This window comes from Barbus barbus (assembly GCF_936440315.1).
Source record: "Barbus barbus genome assembly, chromosome: 38".
Classification (NCBI taxonomy): Eukaryota; Metazoa; Chordata; class Actinopteri; order Cypriniformes; family Cyprinidae; genus Barbus; species Barbus barbus.
The window spans coordinates 6,024,543-6,047,748 of NC_136716.1; the positions used below are offsets into that span (position 1 = coordinate 6,024,543).

General features: G+C 36.0%; 2 protein-coding genes across 5 annotated transcripts in view; both read right to left on the bottom strand.

The window, feature by feature from the left end:
• Positions 1-9,631: 9,631 nt before the first annotated feature.
• Positions 9,632-12,447, bottom strand: LOC306857528 (cytochrome P450 26A1). The gene is made up of 7 exons (XM_079397510.1): positions 12,155-12,447; positions 11,755-11,979; positions 11,082-11,363; positions 10,837-10,992; positions 10,618-10,752; positions 10,374-10,526; positions 9,632-10,255 (listed from the first exon to the last, which is right to left on the bottom strand). Exons 1-7 carry the CDS (start codon positions 12,341-12,343, stop codon positions 9,917-9,919), a joined length of 1,479 nt encoding a protein of 492 aa, XP_079253636.1. The 5' UTR covers positions 12,344-12,447; the 3' UTR covers positions 9,632-9,916.
• Positions 12,448-17,621: 5,174 nt separating this feature from the next.
• The window catches only part of LOC306857912 (exocyst complex component 6), a 55,913-nt gene continuing 50,328 nt past the window's right edge, over positions 17,622-23,206 (bottom strand). For 2 of the 4 annotated variants that reach the window (XM_079398182.1, XM_079398183.1), the window contains exons 21-22: positions 21,099-21,211; positions 17,622-19,574 (exon numbers count right to left, since the gene is read on the bottom strand). In XM_079398182.1, the coding sequence (XP_079254308.1) occupies positions 19,442-19,574; positions 21,099-21,211 (246 nt within the window). In that variant the 3' untranslated portion in view covers positions 17,622-19,441. The remainder of the gene's footprint in view (positions 19,575-21,098; positions 21,212-23,206) is intronic. The other 2 variants (XM_079398181.1, XM_079398184.1) reach the window with 1 other exon arrangement.

Genomic DNA, 23,206 nt, shown 5'->3' on the forward strand with positions numbered 1-23,206 from the left:
AAGATATTATTGAAGCATTAAGCTCTCAATGCATTTTTCATAAATGTGGAGTGTCCAATATCTGTTTATTCTCAGAAAAATCAGAACTGTAGTTAAAAATCATGAAATTTATTCAAAGTGAAGCCTTTCAGAAAATGCATGGAGGTTAAAAGTCTGGTTCAAGCTGCTGACACGTGATAGTGTAAAGAAAGACTCAGCACTGAACTTTGCTGAATTAAAGACAGAACTGAAACGGAGGGACAAAGGCGGCGGCTCTTGACGGATGGGCCGAATGAAGGATTAGGTGGTCGAGGAGCCAAGCAAAGCTATCCACCATTAGAGTTTTTCTCAACTGATAAGTTACACTTCCAAAGCAGCCCCCGTCGCTTCAAACCCTCAGCGTGCAAGCAATAACTCATCGTTTTTTATCAAGTCAGAAGATGGTATTAGAAACCATTCAAGCCTCCCTAGTAGAGCCAAACCGTGTTTTCTTTTTGCAATGACAGATGTCGAAAATAAATGGCGCTGCTTGCTCGGTCTGGCATGGGAATGAACCTGAAGAGTATAGTCGGAGAAGATATTGGCAGGTTGGATGAGGGTGAAATGTTGCAAAGCGTTCCTCTCGTGAAGGAGGTAATGGGAGATACAGAGGTAACTCTTTCAGCATATGTGTGTGTGTGCATGTGTGCGCACAAATGCCACAGACACACCACTCTATATCGCCTCTGCCCTCCCAATGAACTGGGCCAGTCTTCCTCACTTGCTTTCAAAGTCCATAACAGCTGTTCATAGACAGTCTTCTGATGGGAACAGCAAATGAATCAATTTGCTACAAGCTTTTTGCGAGAAGCTCCACTGCTATCTGTTTCCACATACCGAAACAACTTCACATACCTCTACCTGTGATATTGTGCTCTTTACAGGATTAGCAAACTCATTACGGGCCAAACACATCAGTGAACCTTGAGAAATGTCCTCGTAAAGTACCCTCAGTAAACAAAAGCATCACGTATCTAACGGCATTAAAAAGTCAGAACATTCAGTTCTTTATAATGCATTCCTTTTATTTAAATTACATTATGAATACTTGATTTTGATTGGTCAGTCATAGCATTTATTTTGTGTATAACTGACTATTGTTGGAGGCAGCTGATTCCCTAGTTATGCTACTTTTTTCTTCTAATATAAATCAATATTTCACAGCCATTTATTTATCTATGTTTACCTATGTGAATAAGTGGGATAATATCATAAACCCCGAAATAGGATGGTAACACTTCTGCATTAAACTAATGCATTAACTAAAATTAACATTTGTAATTCATACAGTATTTATGAATCTTTGTCAATGTTATTTAAAAATACAGCCGTTGCATTGTTAGTTCAGTTAAATAGTATTAACAGATACATTTTTTTATTTTAATAATGTGTTAATAATAAATGTAGAAATGAACTAACATTAACAAATGTTTTAGAATAATTTCTCATTGTAGGCTAATAAAATAAACTTTGTTATTAAAAAAACTTCAGTTTTCCTTTTTAGGTTAAATACCAGGGCATTGCAGTCAATTCCGATTTTACAATGAGATTCTTGATGGAGGAGCTATTGTTATTTTAACATTTCAGTGCATCCCTATGAGGACAGAGAAAAACAGCTGCTTGTGTGTTAGCAGGTAGGGAGTGAAGGGTAAAAAGTCAGCAAGGGTTCATGTACAGGCCAAATGAATGAGGACGGGGGAGGGGAGGACATGACAAAATGAAGAGATAGAAACCAGCAGCATCAGGTGTTTCACTTTTCACTAAATGAGAGTTTCATGAGCTCTCTTTCATTTCTCAGTCCTAAATTACATAATTATGCATTCATATGAACTCCACATATAGTGCATGACCATTGCACACTTTTTTTCTTTTGGTTAATTAATTGCATCATCCAAATATTTTTAGTGCACTTTTTCCAGGAGTTTACACTACTTGTACTGTACACTACAAAAGTGCATAAGTCTGCATATTGGGACATGTCTATATGTCTCACAATGTGCAGATCTTCCAAGACGCCACAATTGGAAATTTTGATACAAACAATTCCCATCATTTCTTAATCTTACATGACCAAATGATCTGAGCCATATGATCGACATTAACTTGATAACTCTTTCCTGTCTTTCCATTGTCTTAAGTCTCATCTTTATTTTTCCTGTTAAGAGAAACCTCTGAGACAAAGTTGAAAAGTCAATGAGGTTACAAGGAATGAAAGTGCAATAAAAGAGCAATAAAAGTATGAGATCCCATCGATCACATCCATTAATTACACTATTGTGAGTGACTTGTTGAACGGTTAAAATGTCCTTAAAGTATCTCCAAGACACATACATTTGTACTTTAATTTTCAATGTAACACAGAGATAAAATAAGAAATCTAAAAGCAGTAGCATAAAAACATGTAAACCTGTATCTACATGCATTTCCAAAAATCTGTCATACATTTTTCATAGCATTAAAATAAAATCTTTTGTAATGGCATTCTGAGAATGAAACACTGGTCATTAAGTTATACATGAACAGACATATTGGGGGGGGGCACAATAAACTGTCAGACAGAGGGTTTGTGACTTGAGAGAAGACACTAAACACAGAGACACACAGACTAGACTCTGTTTTATCAGCAGTGCTGAAGACTCTCCGTCTGCTCTCAGACTCCTGAGGCCTGAAGGAATCAGACCTACTGCTTGTAAGTCAAGATGTGCAAATGCGTACAATGATGTGTAAATGAACCAGCAATGCTTTTGTCATTCTGACTAGAAGAAAAACAATGGGAAGATTCAGCATAGAGTGCAAGATGATGGAAATATACAAATTTGACTTTCAAAATAAGAAAATGTTATCCTTTGTCAAAACGAAGTCCACTTGGAATTTTACTGCAGTGTTATTTGATGTTATATTTAATGTTAATATACTTTACTAAATTGCAAAAAATATATTTAAATACAAAAAATCCACTGATTAGCTCGAGATCATAAGTTAGTATATAAGTATTCTTTGAAATAACTATGAATTGAATGAGGAGCCACTGAATTGTTGTTATTGACATATTTCTCCTCTCATTCATAACTATATGACAAGGGAGAGGTTTCCACATCTTATCTGCATGAAGTTTGGCCCTGTTATGGCTCCTGTGACCTCGGAGCACCCCTACCTGTTCCACTTCTGAAGTGTGCAGGGTAATAAAACACTAGAAGATAAAACAGATGACACATTTATTGTTAGAAGTAAGCAAATAGGCATTTATATGAAGTGGAATGATAATTATTTTCACAATCATTTTATTGCTGTTCTCCACAGAAGTCTGTGTTATTCAGGAAAGAGCGTGGGTGAAAATACTGCGACTGCAGAACAACTTGAGTCCTGACAAAGTTCATGGCTAGACTAAACTTTTGAACTTTCAGTGGTATGTGGCTTTGTGCTGGAGTCCAAATCAAACATTTAGACGTGTAGCATTAAGATGCAGTAGTAGATTTGCTGAGGTCTCACAATGATCTCACAGGTTATCAGCCTTTGATTTGCCACTGAATGCCAAGTGCACTGGGCTAAACATCTACAAAACTCAAACATCCCTTCAGATTTATTGCTGTTATTCATCAGAGCTGCATGAGCTCAGGCACATAAACCTTTACTCAGAACCCCAAAACCCAATTAGTGAGCCATTAATTCAATGATTTCAGTACATTGTTTATTATAGTATTATTTAAATGATAATTAAGTGATTTTCCACTTAAACTGTCTTCATATTTGAGAATTTCTCCTTTGGGGATTTTATGTTTTGTGTTTGTTTGCTACAAATCTTTAAGGATTTTTTAAAAAGGCAAGAAAAAGTTTTATGAGTCTTTTCCGGGCTGGTTGAGTAACTGAGATGTGTTTTAAAGAGAAACTGAAGCACTAATGTACGTTTGTTCAGGTTTATATGTAGGACAACGAGACGCCGCAAACCTCAGAATGAGCAGCTTGAGGCCGCTGTGAGACATGAACTCTGAGGACTGTTTCAACTTGTCTTAAGTGCGTCAGATATTGCCATCAAAATGCCATAATAGCAGATGTTGTCTCAGAAAATCAGTCATTAGTTCCCACCTAAGCGGTCTTACGTCTTGTCTGGATGTCTTGAGGTGTTTTAAGGTTGTGTCAAAGACAAATGTACTTGGGAGGCAAGTGGATTCAGTGTTGGTATAATTACTGTTTTTGTCTTATGTTTGATAAAAGAAATTACATTTGAATATTACCATTTTCAAGCCTTTTTGCCAAGGATTACACAAGAAAACTCAAGTAGAGAGTGAAAAATTAATGGCTAATGTTGCATAAGCATTTATTAATGATAAAACTATCATTAATTACTTCACAATTAGTTAAGGTTTGCTAACGCATTAAATAACATTTTAGCAGTAAGAATTACAGCTCAGATCCATTAGATAATATCACCAGACAACTTTTGATTTTAATAATGCATTAGTAAATGTTTAGTCAATTTAACATTATCTAAGATTATTAAATGCTTTGAAAAAGTTTTCATTGTTAATTCTTGCTAATGTAGTTAACTAATGTTAACAAATGGAATTTTATTGTAAAATGTTACCAACAAATGTATTAAAGTGCCCCTATTATGCCATTTTTATTTTTATTTTCATTTTTGTTTTATGAGTCTCCTAAAACAAGTTTACATGCATCCAAGGTCAAAAAAACACTTTAGTTTTCTCAAAAATAGCTTTAATTTGACCTAATTTCTAAATGATTCCTAAAGGACTCATGCAAAGCTCCTTTCCGTGAGCCCTCGCTGCTGTGATTGGTCAGATGGCACAGTCCTTTGTGATTGGTCTACGCAGTTAATAACTATGTTTTTCAGCAGTTAGACTGCTTTATTTGTTTTATTTAGTTTTAATAAACATGCATTTGTTCATATATAATGCAACCGTAATTCAAATAAATACTGCATTGATTGTTATCATCTGAAAGTTATAGTCTGTAGTACCTATTTGTCCCTTAAATACACCTTACTTTTACTTTAGCTGACTAATTTTCTGAAAGGTATTGTATACTGCTTTAAATTATGAGCTTATGTCTTGAAAAGTCACAATTTCTAACTAGTTTCCCCAACTGGATTGAAAGCCAAAACAATCTCACTAATGGTTATAGTCATGTAACTTAACCTGAAAGCCACAGGTAAGAGCAATAAATCAACTTCACTTCGAATAGGCTCCTGATATTCAGCTGCCTAGACTGGAATGAGGTCTTCTTTCCAGAAGATTTAGGGAATTTGTTTTCACTTGTTGGATGCTAGCATTGATGGCCTTGGTGTTATTCTAAGGAGTAAATGGTGCATGCTTACTGTTTGCGCTGATGGCCGAGTCAGAAACCTGAGCCACGTCTGCTTGACCAGAGTAAAGCCGCCTCTTGAACTGTGTCGGGTGTGGATGTATACACACTCAAACATAATTTGCTTTGAGCACAGCTTCGTACTCTGAAACCTTGTTTGACAAAAGCTCATGCATAGAACCTCATCAAAGAGAGAGGTTTTCATCTCTTTGTTCGCTGTGATGTCAAACTTGTTGTGACTATATTGGATGATAAATAAGTAGATTTGGATACTTTCATGGAGAAAATGTAAATTTGCCTGGGCATAACTTGTCACCGTGATTAAAGGGTGATATTATTGCTATGTAGTTGCTATAGGGTGCTCTGGGTGGTTGCTTACTGTCCCATGCATGTTCACCCAAAAATTTCAATTTGCTGAAAATGTACTCACTCTCAGGCCATCCAAGATGTAGATTAATTTGTTTCTTCTTCAGAACAGATATGGAGAAATTTAGCATTACATCACTCACTAACCAATGGATCCTCTGCAGTGAATGGGTGCCGTCAGAATGAGAGTCCAAACAGCTGATAAAAACTTTACAATAATCCATAAGTAACTCCAGTCCATCAATTAATGTCTTGTGAAGTGAAAAGCTGCATGTTTACAACAAAAAAAATCCATCATTAAGACATTCAAACCGTTGCTCTTCTACATTTTTGGCCTGTGTGAGTTTGGCCTGTTGGGTGAAGATATGTATATATATATATATTTATTCATGCATTTTGTTGATGCTTTTATATATTTGAATTTGCATTCAAGCTGCACATTTTATTGTTTCTCCAGTTGAGTTTTGGTTCCTTATACCTGTCATCTTTGTCTTAATATTATAATAGTAATATTATAATATTAAGCCAACATACACTATTGTATGAGAACTAAATTTGATCTAAAACAACTAAACTGACCTACATATTGACAATATTATCGTTGGCTGAGCTGCACTACAGCTGAAATATAATTTTTTATAATTCATGAATTTTACATTTGTTATTTTTCTGTTTATCTGCTTTAAAACAGTCTGTATTTTATAAATCATTATATAAACAATGACTTGAATAAGTTCAATATTTACTGTTAGAAGTTCGAAAAAAACTAAAAGTATGAACAAAAGTAATAGTGATGCTCGTTTGACTTTTTACACCAATAAAAAAGGAACAAACTGCAAGACTGTTAAAAAATGATCTAAAAATGTGTGTAAATGTTTTCTGGATGATGTACTTTATACCTAAAGGAGGTCACATGCTTCTTTTGCTCTTTTCTTGTACAAGTGGCTTTTGCATGCTACTTTGAGCTCATTTTCTTCATCAGTGGTAAACCAGACCTGCAAAACTTCCAGCTCACAAGAAATGGATAAATTAATGTCTCTGTGAGGTCATGCCTTTTTTGTAAATGACTGAACTTTTCCTGACCCTGGGGACCTGTGAAAAGCCCCCTCTTGATTATAAATAATAGCAATGGGCTGCTAATAGTTAATCCGATTGAAAGCTGGAAAAGTCTGATATGATTCGGCAGGAGGGCAAAAGGGCAGCAGACATGTAAATGCTTTTAGAAATGTTCTCGTTGACCCTCGTGATAATGAAAAAGTCATTTTCACTTCAGTGTTGGAGAGGCATATCAATCAGCTCAGTTCAGACATCTTTAACACTTCCCCTGTGAAGTATGTTTAGCTGAAATGACATGTTTTTGAATAAACCTATAACCTTGAGTATAAAACAGACATGTTATGTAACAGATAGGAACAAAGCCACAATTCATGTCAAATAAATATACTAAAATGTATTTGAAATAGATTTCTTTCATTCTAAGTAAACTACAAATACATTTACATATTTATGTACTTAATAAAAATACCCTGCAATTGTACTTTTGGTATACTAAACTGGTATACTTAAAGCCTGCTAAATTGGAACAACTAATTTTGTGCTTAATGCACTTTAATTGTGCGGAAGTAGTGTTGAAGTCCACTGTCACATTTATATAGTGCTTTATACAATACAGATTGTTTCAAATCAGCCTTACATTAACAAACAGGACAATAACAGTGTTCATTTTGCAGAATTCCTCAATTAGCTCTGCAGAAGATGATAATTTTGTTATTCAACTCAAGTCAGTTCAGTGTTGATTCAGTTCAGCTCAGTAACTAAAAATATCACAAAGTCCATTAGTTACGAAACAAGTTCATTTCAGCTATAAGCAGCTCTACAGGAGGAAATAGTGAACAAAACAGGTAAACAAATCCCTTCAATTTGCAATGAAACGGGGACTTGAGTCTTACTAATATTTAACAGAAACCAGCAAACCAGAAACGCCTTATAAAAGCATCCAATCAACCATATAGGAACACTAAAAACAATTCAAAACACCTTAGCAACTGCAGTGCCACAGTACTGTGAATTTTGCACAGGCATCGCTTACATTTTGTATAGAAAATGTAAAAAAAGAAACTTCTCCACTGAAAATGCTTCTTTTGTCCTCTTCCCTTACGCTCAACAACAAGCAGTTCAGTGTCTGAGGTGAAAACACCCTGCAATTATGCTGATTTACACTGTTCAGTTCAAGGGAGTGAATAAAAACAGGCCTCTTTCATTTGCTTGCTATAAATTCTGTATATACGCACAAATTTAGAGAAAAAATGGCTCTGGGAATAAAAAGTTTTGTTGTCGCCCCTAGATGTCAAACAATAGGCCGGACAGACGTTCTTTACAAGGTGATAGGAGGAAAAGTTCAGCTGCATCTCTCCCAAGGCCTGGACCTGCAGCGATAGGGTGGCTGAACATAAAGGTGTCAGGCCTGCGGTGGGACGCATGTAAATCAGCAGCAGAGAAAAGCGGAAAAATGGCCGAGAGAGGCATCTGCCAGCATCTCACCGCTTTCTCTGTCTCTCATGCCGTGTCACACAAGGACAAGTCCCTTCCACATGACCCCTGTGCGCTGGGAGACGCGCTCCCACCGGGGGTAATGTATTTGTCTAAATTTGCAACAGCTTACGTGGGATGCCTATGGGGGTCGTTAGAACAACCATACGGCAGCGTAATGAGCTTTCGAGACAAACTAGGACAACAATACTAAGACAACTGTACTGTAACATTTGTCGCTTGCAAGTACTTTACAAACACACAAAGTCTGACATTTTTTTTATTTTTTATGGAACAGTTTATTGAACCTTCAATCATATGCTAATGTTAGCAAAATAATAATAAAAAGACTGTCAAAAACAAAACAAACCAAACCACATATATAGTGAGAATATGGAGCTCACACCTCACTTTTATTCAGAGACCCTAACTGCAAAAATATGCAATTTTGTGCGGTTTTTTATATTTGTATGGCCAAAACTTTCTGGTAGCTTGTAATGATGAAATGAGATCTTTATAATACATTACTTTCATAAAATGTATATAAATATCAGTTGCTACTCTATATCTCCCAGTAATCTTAGATTTTTAAATGTTTAGTTTCATGATCAAAGCTCTGTAGTTTTTATTGTGTAGTTTTTTAAAACATATAAAGCAATGCAATACAATAATTAAGAGATGGACAAATAAACATTCCACAAAAGCCTGATGTATTATATTTAATACATGTTAACATGATTTTTCTAAAATTAATGTATTGATAATTAAGTAAACCAAAGTTGCTTTGGTCCAGAACATATTCCCCTTTAAATATTACTAATAATATATATTGTTATATTTACTTTCGAAAAATCAGTAAGTGTGCCATGACTTGAAGCTGGATTCTTTCATAGTTTTACTAAGATAACAGAAAGCATGAAATGTCCATATCAAATATTATCCAGTAGACTTTATAGGGTTAAGTACAATCACAAGCAGGCTGTGTTATGGTTTTGGAACTCATGATTTATCTAACGTTGTTCCACAGCCATCTACTTCCAGACACAGAAAGCTGTTTGGATATTTAATCTAATTGGCAATGATTGTTTTCTGTGATGAAGATCTCTTCAAACAGTTTGACTCAAAACCATCATTCTTATCTGGACCCACATTTGGTCTGTTTCTTTAATGTCAGGGGCTCCAGGTACTTTGCATTTCATAATGCTTTAGTTGCTAATAAGATCTCAGTGTTCCTGTCTGCCTAGAAGACCTTTTCAGACAACATACTGATTCCACTTTTTACACGAGAAAGGATCAGGACATTGTCCAGAATGTTCAATCTTAAAATTTGCATATGCTTTACATATGAATACAATTCTACTATTAGCATCAACTTATTGCCAGTAATGCAAAGTCTGTTGAAATTTAAAAGAACTTGTTTTATTAAATAAAACCCATATGATAAAGAGCAAGTTAAATAAGTTGCATACAGTACAAAAGCTATATATAACACAACTACATTATAAATATACATCACAGACACTCTGTAGAATTACAGTGATCCATGAAAAAGTAGTGCCCTCGTTTTTTTGCTTTCTTGTATAGACTTATATACACATCTTTTATATAAACAAAATATAAAATCCAATGCATCACAGCTCATCTAAAAAAAAAACATACGTACAAAGCTCATGTTAGTTCAGGACTAATTTCTGACGTAACTACTGAACTTGGTGGGGAGATTGTCCACTGGGTAAACGGTTGGCCCCGTTTTCATTGTCGGGGGTCCATTGGAAAGAATCCAGTTGCATTGCTGTGTAAGCTCAACTAAAAAGATCTTGAGTAACACTTTGGCGAATTCTTTGCCCACACACATCCTGGAACCGCCTCCGAAGGGGATGTAGTTAAACCTGGAGCCGTCCTGCAGGCCTTTGCTCATGAACCTCTCTGGTTGGAACTCATCTTTGTTAGGAAACACCTCAGCAACGTCATGTGTGTCACAAATGCTGTAGATGACGTTCCATCCTTTAGGTATCTGGTAACCCTGAAGGAAAATTAAAGATAATTTGGTGTTAAAGAATGATTTTGTGTGAAATACACCATGGGAGAACATTTAGAAGCAGTCTATAATATTAATGATCAAGCCTTAAAATTCAACTTACATTCAGTTCAAAGGTTTTGAGTGCCACTCTGAAGCCTCCAGGGACAGGAGGGTTGATTCTGAGAGTTTCTTTAATCACACATCCAGTGTACTTCAGTTGTTCCAACAGCTCCATACTTAATGTCTTTCCAGGTGAATACATGCCCATTTCAACCTGCGAATAAAAATTTGTCCATTAGCCCACACATTGGTTTAAATGTGCCACCAAATTGAGAAGAGCTCAAGTTAAAAGTTTTGGATCATACCTTCTCCTCAATCTCCTCTCTGACTTTCTGCACCACTTCTGAATTCAAACCCAAGAACATCACCAGTGAGGTTGCAGTGCTGGCGGTGGTCTCGTGACCTCCAAACAGAAGCTCAGTAGCAGCTTCTTTCATTGCCTGAGGGAAACGTACACTTTATTATCGATGTTCCCTGACTGGATGTCACTTACTAATATCTGATAAGTCTAATGAGAAAGTTACCTGCAAACTGAAGGGCTCATCACTTCTCCTGCTGTTCTCAATCAACAGCTGAAGAGCATCTTTGTGTTTTTGCTCGTTTTCATTGTCATCATCTTGAATTTTCTTCCTGATGTTCTCCTCGATTTTGGAATGAATTAAATTGCGTGCTCTCAGACCCTGCCAAACAAATTACAGGTTGTTATTTTCTCAAGTTTATTTCACATACTGAAAACGCATCTTCAGACTGTCATTCTACAGTAACTCACCCTGTACAAGCCACTGAAGGGAACATCAATAGGCAGGGAGAACAAGTTTTTGATCATTTCCTCAAAAGCTTCCACCAGTTCCTGCTCATCGGTCTTGATTTGCTCAGGCTCGAAACCGAGAAGGATTCTCATGGCTATACGAAACATGAGTCGCTTCATCTCTGGGTAAACCAGCACACATGTATCTCTTTGCAGCCAGTCTTGTATGGCACTCTTCACCTCCTCCTGGATAACTGGAATGTAGTGCTCAAGAGCATCTCTTGAGAACGCTCTCATAATGGCCTAAGCAGAACATTATAAAAAATAAAAATCAGTGCATCATCTTAAACATTTTTTCATTTCAATGCAAAGAATGAATCGGGGGTTTTACTGCACGGTTTAAGATCGACACTGTAAACATGAGAATATTCTTGAGAAACCATCTGAAGTTCCTCCGAAAATCTGCAACTTCTAGGCTAACTTTTGAAGATGCCTCAAATATTCCATTGATTAATCACGGAGCATCTCAAGTGCCTCAAATCCTTTCAAATGTAATGGTTTTACAAACTGACAGGGTTCTTGCATAAGTTCCTCAGAGAACATTGTTATAATATTGGAAGAAATTTACCAAATACTACAATTCACAACATTAATGCGACTTAATATACAAAACACAAAAAAATAGCATCCTTACCTTTTTCTTGTTTTTGTGTTGAGTGCCATGAACATTGGAGAGCGTGTCAGAGCCCAGTATAGTTCTCACTGATGCTGGCCACTGAACAGAAACCAGCTTGTGTTCGCCCAACAGAATCTGCCTCACGTTATCAGCTCCCATCACCCTGACAGTCGGGTTACCAAAGAGGTGCGTTTTGTAGATGCATCCATATTTCTGGCGCTTCATCCGGAGGAACTTCCTTCTCTGTGTGGAAGGAAAACGCGTTATTGGCACAAAGATTCCAAACGCACATTTTGCTCCACATGCATCCGTTATTAAAACAACAAGACATTAGAGTGCAACACATTTAGCAACCAGTTAAGCACATTCAGCTGAACTTGTACAAATGGAATGCAATACAATAAAAGCGCACGCGTACCTGGAGGATCAGCTGGAGCGTTTCTCCAATGAAGGGTAAGCCCATGGTACCGGGCGGCAGGGGACTTCCACAGTTCGGATCGACCCGGCGAACCAATAACATCTCCCACAACTTAACCGCGGCGAGAAAGAGCAACACGGGGAGCACGATGGTGCAGAGAAAGGTGACTATGAGCGTGTACAGCCCCATGGTGAAGCGCGCAAAGATTGTAAAAGAGCTTCTGGAGAGGAGACGCGTCTTTACGCACAGACTGAGGGAGTCCTCGCTTGTGCGCCCTTATATATCCATTGCGCGCAGGTCTCCTCCTGTTACCTTCCTCAGATAAATTAGTTCACACAAAGTTCATCTTTAATTGTGGTGTCATCTCGCCCCGCCCACAGGGCAGAAGCTGCTCCAAACTCTGAACCATTTGTTATAGGCGCATTTTAATACCACCTCCTGTAGAAGGCAGACAATCCAGAGATTTCACTTTGAAAAGGTGTTAATTCCTCCTACACAAAAGGAAGCATCCGAGGCTCTTTTGTTGCCAATATTCCCGTCGTTTACACTCATTACTCTGGGCTTGTGCGCCATCAGAAATGCCGTAGAGGATTTAATTGAGGAGCTTAACTGTGAAGCTCTACTTTTACATTTTAAATCCCTTAAATGTCCCTCTTTTTGTCTTTCTTTGGCGTGGGGGTGCTTAAAAGGCCATTACAGAGTTTAGAAAGCTTATCTACACATGTACAGTTATATATATATATGGAATGGAAAATGGAAAATATTTTTTAATATTAAAAATTAAGTATAATGTTTCTAATAGTTACATTTTTATTGTGCTCTCTGTAGATTTTAAGTTTCTATTTATATAGACACCTATAGATGAGTTGATTTGAGTCATTATTATCAGGATCTGATTACAATATATCAATATAGTTTTCAGAATATATTAATGAAAACCTGTGAACACTGTGTCCAATATGTCTGTGTAGACATATTTAAGTTGTTGAGGTCAGTGACTCAAATAAGTTAGGACAGTTGTCAGGGCTGTGTTGCTGGATCTGATCTCACATTAGACTTTAACCTGGAACCGTGCCATAGCTGCTATGCCCTGTTTTCATGTGGAGCAGAGTGTGCAGTAATATCATAAATATGATCATTGTCTCGCTGCGGGTTCAAACCCGGGTCAGCTTAAAAAGTGACAGAGCAGAGCAAGGTTACCAGTACATGAAGAGCAAACACCCACAGTCTGAATTACTGTTTTTACGACAGTCATAACTTGGAAAAAAACAAGCTGAGAAGTCAGTCAGTTAAAGAGACACGATGGCTCCAAACTTTTCCCTCTCTTCATTCTTTGATGTGTGACTGCCCTGCATTTTACCTTTCATCCTGTGTGATGGGATGGGGAAAACTCACGTGTGACATATCTATGTTTGAGGGTATTTTAGGCATGTGTCTGTGTAAGCAACGCGTTCATATGTTAACCCATTACACGGCCATTGCCATATTTATTCTTTGACATGACCCGACCATGCCAAATGCCCCAAGCGAACCTTTAAACTTGGCCTTATTTGTGAATTTGTACAATTATGAGACTTGTTTTCTCTCGTCAGAGTCATAGAAGTGTGTGAAATGCTTTGATGAAACTGATAAACTCTTTCAACCTGAGCCAAAAGCAATGCAACCTGAAGTTCAAGGATATTTCACAGAAGAAATCTAGTATAAATTCTTCCTATTTATAGCTCTCAAATATTGTTTTATTATTGGTATGTGTTTTTTTTTTTCCTGATTATATCCAATATGTTAACTGTGATATTACCCAGTGTAGTGTTGAACTTTAATCCATTTAATCCACTGGCAACATTTGTGACCAATCTTTGAAGTTGTTTATAGCTCTATTTTACAAGAAGAATTGCCAACTGTAAATGAAATTGATTTTATATTACATATAAAGCTGCTTAAAGCACTCTGAAAGATGTGAAACAGGCTACGTCATCATGAATGGAATCACATGCAATATACATACAATTTTTAAAAGCTCTAAAGTCTAGTAGAAAACACGAGTTGATGTATTTCAACTATTTTTTGCAACTTTCTGTGCAGTATTCATAAATTATTAACAGAAAAACACGTTAAAAAGCAAACAATAATAATAATAGCTAATAACTGTAAATATAAATATATTTGGAAATATATGGAAAAGACTGCAGCTGGTTGCATAATGCAATGGACATGTCCATAGATCCAAAAAGGTGATGATTTAGCTGGGCTGGGAATGCTTATTGAGGGATTAAAACCAACTGAATTCGATGTTTAATAGCGATTTTGGAGAGTCATCGCTGACCATACATGGCACGCATGAGCTGTAATATCCAGCGCTGTGTTTGTGTTGGTCTCTCAGTGCGCTGGTGACCCGCTGGTGACCCTGCAGCGCGGACCCTGACATCTCTGTGAACTCCGGGCGCAAAGCTCGCCAAGTTCACTGTCCATCAAATAACGAGATACGCAGCCTGAGCAGCAGTAATTATCCACACTGCGCTGTCCATCACAAAAATCAAATCAAGGGCATCATTAAAGCCACTTACAGTAATGTTCTAATTGGGTCAAGAGATAAACAGCCTTTCACTGGTGTGCGAGAGAGAGTTTTAATTGGAGCCTTGGATGTAGATCGTCGCTTTTATCACAGTTTCATCCTGCCTATAATTAGATATACAAGAAGCTGTTTTAAAAATGGCCGTGAAAAGTAGTCTGCAAGCTTTATAATGATTTCAAGAGAAGTTCGATGTTTTAAATGAATTTGTCAGCAGACGCAAACTGAGGGTTGCTTACGCGCAACCCAAATGGTCTTTTGTTGCGCTCTGTTCAACGCCAACCATTTGAGACACACTTTTGTGATAAACATGTAAATTTAAATGTTTAAGAAAGAGACAAATAACGAGTTCAGAACGGAAGAGAAGCGCTATTGTTGCAAGCCTCTATTACTTACTTGTAATCTAACTTTTTATGTTTGAAAATGTACATATAATTATACGGAAAAAGACTCAAGCCTTAATTAGGGGCGTCAGATGGCCCCCCATCCCCACATAATTCGCACATATGATGAAACAGCCCGGTCTCATGAAAATGCGTATAAATAGCACGCCACAATAAAAACTCCTGGTATTGATACGAAAAAATGGACTTTGGCATATATGACGCGCGTGTTTGGCGTGCATATGATACGCATCTACCCCACAACCCTAACCCTACCCATCCCGTAGCATATACACGCCAAAGTCCATTTTTGCGCATCAATACCACGAGTTTTCGTTTTTATTTGGCGTACTATTTATACGCACATTCACTAGATCTGGTAGCCTACCCTGTGATCATATTAAAACATTCATTGTCAGCAGCTATTTCAGATATAACCTGCGCACCTTTACCTTGGATAACGTGTAACGTGCCGGAGCTACTGTTGCTGTTGTTGTTTACTCGCATAAAATGACTCACATTAGTGACACGTGGCACAGCTATAGGTAGTGAATTTGTCTTTGATTTATGAGTTTACATGACATATAGACCCGCGAACGCAGTTTGAACCGTGAGCACCGCAGGAGGGGGTCACCAGAGCACAGCCAAACAGTTCACTAAAGGGTCAGACTGAAGACTGACTTTAAGCTATATAACCTCATGGAGTCTCATTCCGTCTTATGCATTTAAAAATACTGCTGCTATTAAAGGCTTTTTCCTTGCCAAACAAAACAACACGATTAGATAGCGGAATAGGCTATATAAAGTGTTCCTGTGTCACTAATGGGCGAAGAGTTTATGGTCATTTTTGTTTTGCAGTAGCTTTTGAACTCTCCTAGCTATTAAAAAATAATAAGTATTTCAATAAAATAGTGACTTCTTTAATGTTGTAATTACTGGTGTTTTTATTTACATGTATGTATTTGTCACAAGCTCTTAATGACATTTAAGCTGTTAAATTTCCATTAAAAAAGTCATTAATTACTGGTAAATAAAAGACTAATGGAATCCTAAAGAAAGCGAGGACACAGGAAATAATAATAATATAAAAAACTGGAAAAAGCATAAAAACATGTTTTGTTTGAAAGAATAGAGTGAAGAGATATTAGCATTTTGTTTTTTAATAAATAGATTTTTTTTTTTTTTTTTTTTTTTTATATTAGTGGAAGCCAGATTGCTGAACGATTATATCACTAGTTTCAAACATAACTGTAATGCCTCAAATACCTACAAATTCCAAATGCAAAGAAATTCTACAATCATATGCTAAAATAGTAGCCAAAGTAACAGTAAATCTGCATTTTATTTGAATTTTACAATAATTTCCTCCTTATTGGTATTGTATTCATACAGAGCATTCAAGTGTTTTTTAAGTGCACTCTGGTAAAAAAAATAATCAAACCGGTTTGAAAATATGAATAATGAATCTTATCTGCAAGGCTAGAGGAAGTGAAATGAACATGGAGTCCATTGGAAGTGTGAACGACAGGTACTGCATCTTTGGGATTGTCTTGGTAAACAGTTTCCAATCTGAGCTGGCGAGCAGTTCAACATCAAGACTGTTCATGATGATCTTGGCCACTCCTCATTTCAGTGGGATGTAACTGAAACATCCTGGTTTGCTCTCAGAAAGCAGTAAGGATCAAATGGTAAATGGGATCAGTCTCATGCATTTCACAGACGCTGTATAAAACACTCCATCCCTTTGGGATCAGGAAACGCTGCAAAAAATAATTAAAAAAAAATTCTGACATTGATGGAATTTCATCCTGAACTCCACTTAAGCTATTTCTGTCTTCACCAGATCATGCAGATATGGAACACTCTTAAAAGTAGATTCCACAACAAGTTTTTCATGAAGAAACATGTTTGATTCCCCCAAAAAACTTTCAGTGATCAGTTCTTAAAAGTTCAATTTTTTCACTATAAAGAACCTTTTGTGGAATGCAAAGATCCTTTGATGTTAAAGGTTCTTCATGGAACCATATGCCAATAAAAAAAATAATAATTTAAGAGTGAATGTAGCTCTCCAAATCTGCGTGACTGAATGCCTTTGCCAAAACTACTTTGCTCGCGATATGTTCAGAATAAGAATCGTGAATCTAAGAATCGTGTTATGATTAAGAGATTGTTTTTAATTGGTGTAATGTCTCACTTTGCATTTCTTCTTGTGAAGTTCCTCCAAGGAGTTGGTCCTTTATTTCATCCCAAGCTCTTCGCTGACATGGTTATCTGATGTAACCTTAAAAAAAAAAAAATATTACGCGAGAAAAAAAAAACTTGCAAAATAGATATAATAATGTTTTTACAAGAACTTTTTGATTTATTGAATTTTTTAAGCAATATTTAATTGGCTGTTATCAATTGTCTGCTTCAATCTGTTGTAACTTTCTTATTTAGGGCAAAAAAAATTATATTATATAACTATATAGCGACATAAAGGGTACTCACTGAGTAGCAAAAGCAAAGGATGAAGGAAGGGAAAAAATTGCACTTTTATTAAGAGTTTCATATCACAAAAAGAAATCTGGTTTTCATTTTAAAAAATCTTTATCTATAGGACACAGACGTGTCTGAAGTTGTTAAAGCGTCCCGTGTGATGGACCAATGCAGGGCCCAGACAGACCACCGGACCACCACCATCAAGATTGAATTCCATCAATACTTGAGAAATGCAGTTTAGAAATATCAGCCATCATCTGTTCATAAATAAGCATGACTTTAAATGCAGTAAAACAATTACATTGAATATTGAACAATTAACATTAATATTTAATATTAAAATAACATATACTCAACAATAGAATAAGATAATTCCCCAAAAAGAAGTTTCATTTTAAAAAATAATAATAAAAAAAATTTAATCCGAAGGGAACTCTTTCTATTTTAATCTGAGGAGTTAATCTGTATATAGAATAATAATGTTGTAAAGACATTAGAGGCAAAAAACAACAACAACAATGGATCAAAATGTATTTTTGAGGTGAAATTTTATTAAAGCACACAAATAAAAATGGGTGGACCTTGAAAACAACTGAAGTCACTTGGGTTTGTGTAACTCCAGGTAATGCCAGTTTTTGGATATTGTGATTCCATTTGCCTCATTGAAATGTTGAATATGTGGGTGACACTTTACAGCAACTTTCATTAATAATTTGAACAAATTCCACAATGCATAACAGATCATTAGTTAATGTACATTCAAACACTTGTAATATCTGAATGCAAAGGAACTATTGATTTGTTAACCATGTCTATAAGTTATGAGAGTTATTTTCAAATGAAACCAATATTAGTGTTGTTACAACCATAAGACAACAGAAAACTGAAATATGGAAACATCCTCAGATGACAAATGTTTTATCTTCACATTCCATTTTTCTCCAATTTTAATAAAATATTATGGTATATACAGTGGTACTTTAAATACATAAGCACACAGTTGCTTGTTAAAAGGCAAACTTAAATAATTTTCAGTGCAAAATGCCTGGTCAAAATAAATTTTAAGAAACAAAATATTAAGATATTAATCAAGAATTTTTCAATGTCTGTAGCCGGTCCAATTATTGCTTATTTATTTTCACCTAAAAATGAGATTCTAAAGCATCTGAACCCAAAGCTTTCATTTCACCCTGAGAAAATAAAAAATTCTATATAATTCTGTGGTGCATTTTGAAATGCAGCTGACAATTTTAGATTCTTTTCAATAAAGAAGTGCAGTTTGTGCACACGAGTCTGAAAAACAACGCATTCGCATGCAAATGTTTAGCATTAAGTTACCTAATTTGAGTCGACTTCAACTCAAGGCAGACCGATGGGAAGCATGATTCCATAGCAGTGTTAAATATATTTAAAAATATTTACAATAAAAACGTCATCCATGTTACACCAGGGAGAATTTCATCCAGGTTTCAATATGACCATCAGCATCACCGCGAGTCACATACACACCGCCGCTCTCTCGAGTGTAGTGTTAGGAGTCATTGCACTTTCACAACGTACAAAACATAATTCTCAACCTTTAAAAATACATTACAAAAAATTACTGCATAACTTCATCTGTTCACTTTTTTTTCTCTTCATTTTTGCACTGTATTTACATTATTAACCTACAGTGGTGAATATTTTGGCAGAAGACATGGAGGATGCAGTCAAAATATACCACAGTACTTTGAGAGTAGTTACCTTACAGCGAGTTATTGGATTTCGAAAAAAGGGCCAAAGCAAGAAGTATAAGATAGCTTGTAAGTTACATTGTCAAACCCAGCCCAGTGTTTGGAGTTCATGTGGACGACTCTAGGAATGCTGGGACATTCCATTCACCAGACTTCTCAGCTGCTTCACCACGGTCTCGATCAATTTCTGCTTGTCACGGTCGTTCTTCCTGAACTGGGAGAAGATGTTGTTCTTTTTACTTGTGTCTTTCATTCTGGAAAAGCAAAATGAGGGGAAAATATTACAGTCCAATATATGAAGAAAATAACACAGTCCAGAAAACGGCTATTATGATTATTTTCCACATTTTAGAATAATAGTAATGTGCAAAAAAATAAAATTGAGTAAATTTAGTGACCAAAAACGTTAAACAAATTAAAACTACAATATATTGTGAACCAGTGTTATTTAAAAAAAAAAAAACTCATATTTTTTTAAAAATTCAAGTATTTTTATTAATATATATTTTAAAATATCAATATAGTTTCTATTAAGTTTTAGTTATTTTAGCACTTCAACTAAATTAAAAAACAGAACATTTGCCTTTTGCATTTTATTTCAGTTAATGTTTATTTGAACTATTTTTATAAATATTTATCTTTTATCTTTGGACCACAAATATATTTTGCAACCCTTTTGGTGATGCAAGCGATACAGAAATAACACACTTCACTTTTAAACTCATATGTAAAAATGTCAACAACTCATATTTTTATGATACATGTTATATCAGATGCTGATTCAATTATGCATATGCATACTAAACACATTTAAATACATTATCAAATAGATTTTTCCGTCAGTAAAAAATCATGAATTAGTAATGATATGTGACCCTGGACCACAAAACCAGTCTTAAGTGTACATTTTTCTAAATAAATTAGCTTTCCATTGATATATGGTTTGTTAGGGTCAGACAATATTTGGCCGATACACAACTATTTGAAAATCTGGAATCTGAGGGTGCATAAAAAAAATCTAAATATTGAGAAAATCGGCTTTAAAGTTGTCCAAATTAAGTTCTTAGCAATGCATATTAGTTATCAAAAAAAAAAAAGTTTTGATATATTTACGGTAAGAAATTTACTAATTATCTTCATGGAACATGATGTTTACTTAATATCCTAATGATTTTTGGTATAAAATAAAAATCGATAATTTTGACCCATGCAGTGTATTTTTGGCTATCGCTTCAAATATACCCCAGCGACTTAAGACTGGTTTTGTGTTCCAGGGTCACGTATAGTGATCCGGACAGTGACACATGTATCATGATATGTTAATTATTCAAATTATATTATTATTCAGCCTCTCTGTACAGTATGCATGCTGCAGTGGGTGATGAATAAATGATGTTGAAATAAATGATTTTTCACATGTAGGAATGTAAGAGTCTATTCATGCAGCATATCACATTACTATGGAGAGAGAGAGAGAAATCCATGTTGGATCTACGTACCCTCTGTTGACTCTGGCATTGGTAAGTAAGAAAAAAGAAAGAGGGCGAAGATGATATATTAGGTTAAAAACAAAGCAGAGCTCCACTGTTCAAATCACTTATGTTTGAGATTCTGTTCTGAAACCAGTGAGCCGCCAGCTGCCTTCTAAGGCAACATCATAACCATCATGATTATGAAGTAACTGTGGTAAAGCACTCTAAGAAGCTTCAATGATTTCAGTGGAGTTTGATATTAGCATTTCTTCACTGAACTGAAGGAAAGAGAAAAACACTACATACTTCTCCAAAAGCGCTAGCGCAGTGGAGGGGTTCACCCGCAGGTACTTCGAGGTGGGCTGTCCGTAGTCTGCCAGGTACGTGGACCAATCCCACACCATGAACAGATCTAGAAGCTGAATGAATTACAAAAAAACAAAAACACAGAGTCAAAACCAGAACTTTATACCTTATACCCCAGGTTTCAAAGACAAGGCTTAAGCCTAATGCTAGACTAGTCTGAGCTGTTTCAACTGAACGAAACTTGCTCTGACTGATCTTACAATATATCAGTGTCTTTATTTTGTCACCAGTAATGTTTTTTCAGAGGCACGTTTATAAAAAAGACTTTGAAATTGAACTATGGCCTAATCCTACCAGGCCAAAACGTTTTTAATCTTATAACTTGAACCAGAACCAACAGAATAGGTTGTAACACACTGAAAAAAAGAAGGGAAAAAAAAGAATGCAATTGCCATTTGTTTTGATTTAGCATACAATTTTAAGCAAAGAGTTACAAATTAAGAAAAACATGAACACCACAATATAAAAAATTAGGGCTGCCACACTTCTTGAACAAAATAATTTCCAAGGAATGTATACAATTATACATTTGCAGAGATTCTTAAATATAATTTTACAGAGAATGCATATATAATTCAAGCCAAAGAAATATATCACAGCTGAGAATAAAGTGGAAAAAAAACAACATTAAAAAAATATTTTCTTCTCATGACTTTTCTAGGCCTGGTCAGGATTATTATACTTAAAGTATACTAAAACTAAAACCATAAAATATTTTCATTAATTCAAATAAAATAAAATTTAACTAAAATAAAATAAATATGCATTTTCCCCAAAAATGTATTTCAGCTAGTGGCCAAAGCAACATTTCTCATTTTGAGTTAAATTTGATAACTAATAAAATAACTAAAACTTAATTTTTTTTTTTTTAAATTTTTTATATATAAAAATATATATACTTTTACTATAGTTTATATACACTCACCGGCCACTTTATTAGGTACACCTGTTCAATTGCTTGGTAACACAAATTGCTAATCAGCCAATCACATGGTAGCAACTAAATACATTTAGGCATCTAGATGTGGTGAAGACGACTTGCTGAAGTTCAAACCGAGCGTCAGAATGGGGAAGAAAGGGGATTTAAGTGACTGAACGTGGAATGGTTGTTGGTGCCAGACGGGCTGGTCTGAGTATTTCAAAAACTGCTGATCTACTGGGATTTTCACGCACAACCATCTCTAGGGTTTACAGAGAATGGTCCGAAAAAGAGAAAATATCCAGTGAGCGGCAGTTGTGTGGACGAAAATGCCTTGTTGATGCCAGAGATCAGAGGAGAATGGGCAGACTGGTTAGAGATGATAGAAAGGCAACAGTAACTCAAATAACCACTCGGTACAAACAAGGAATACCATCTCTTAATGTACAACACGTCGAACCAGATGGGCTACAGCAGCAGAAGACCACACCGGGTGCCGCTCCTGTCAGCTAAGACCAGGAAACAGAGGCTACAATTCTCACAGGCTCACCAAAATTGGACAATAGAAGATTGGAAAAACGTTGCCTGGTCTGATGGGTCTCGATTTCTACTGCGACATTCAGATGGTAGGGTCAGAATTTGGCGTAAAGAACATGAAAGCTGGTCTCAACAGTTCAGGCTGGTGGTGGTGGTGTAATGGTGTGGGGGATATTTTCTTGGCACACTCTGGGCCCCTTAGTACCACTTGAACATCATTTAAACGCCACAGCCTACCTGAGTATTGTTGCTGACCATGTCCATCCCTTTATGACTACAGTGTACCCATCTTCTGATGGCTGCTTCCAGCAGGATAATGCACCATGTCACAAAGCTCAAATCATCTCAGACTGGTATCTCAATGATACTAAAATAACACTTTTCTGGAAATTCCCAGATATTTTTTATTTTTAATTTTTTCTATGTAAGAACCCCAATCACAAGAAACGAACAATATTCAAGGTCCAAAAATAAAAAAAGGAAAGTTGCAAGTTGCAAGAAAAAGTGTGTGAGGTCAAACACTAATGGCGGGGGTTAGTAACTTGGGCACTTGTTGGGGAGCTGGGAGCACTTTAAATGCAAAAGGAAGAGA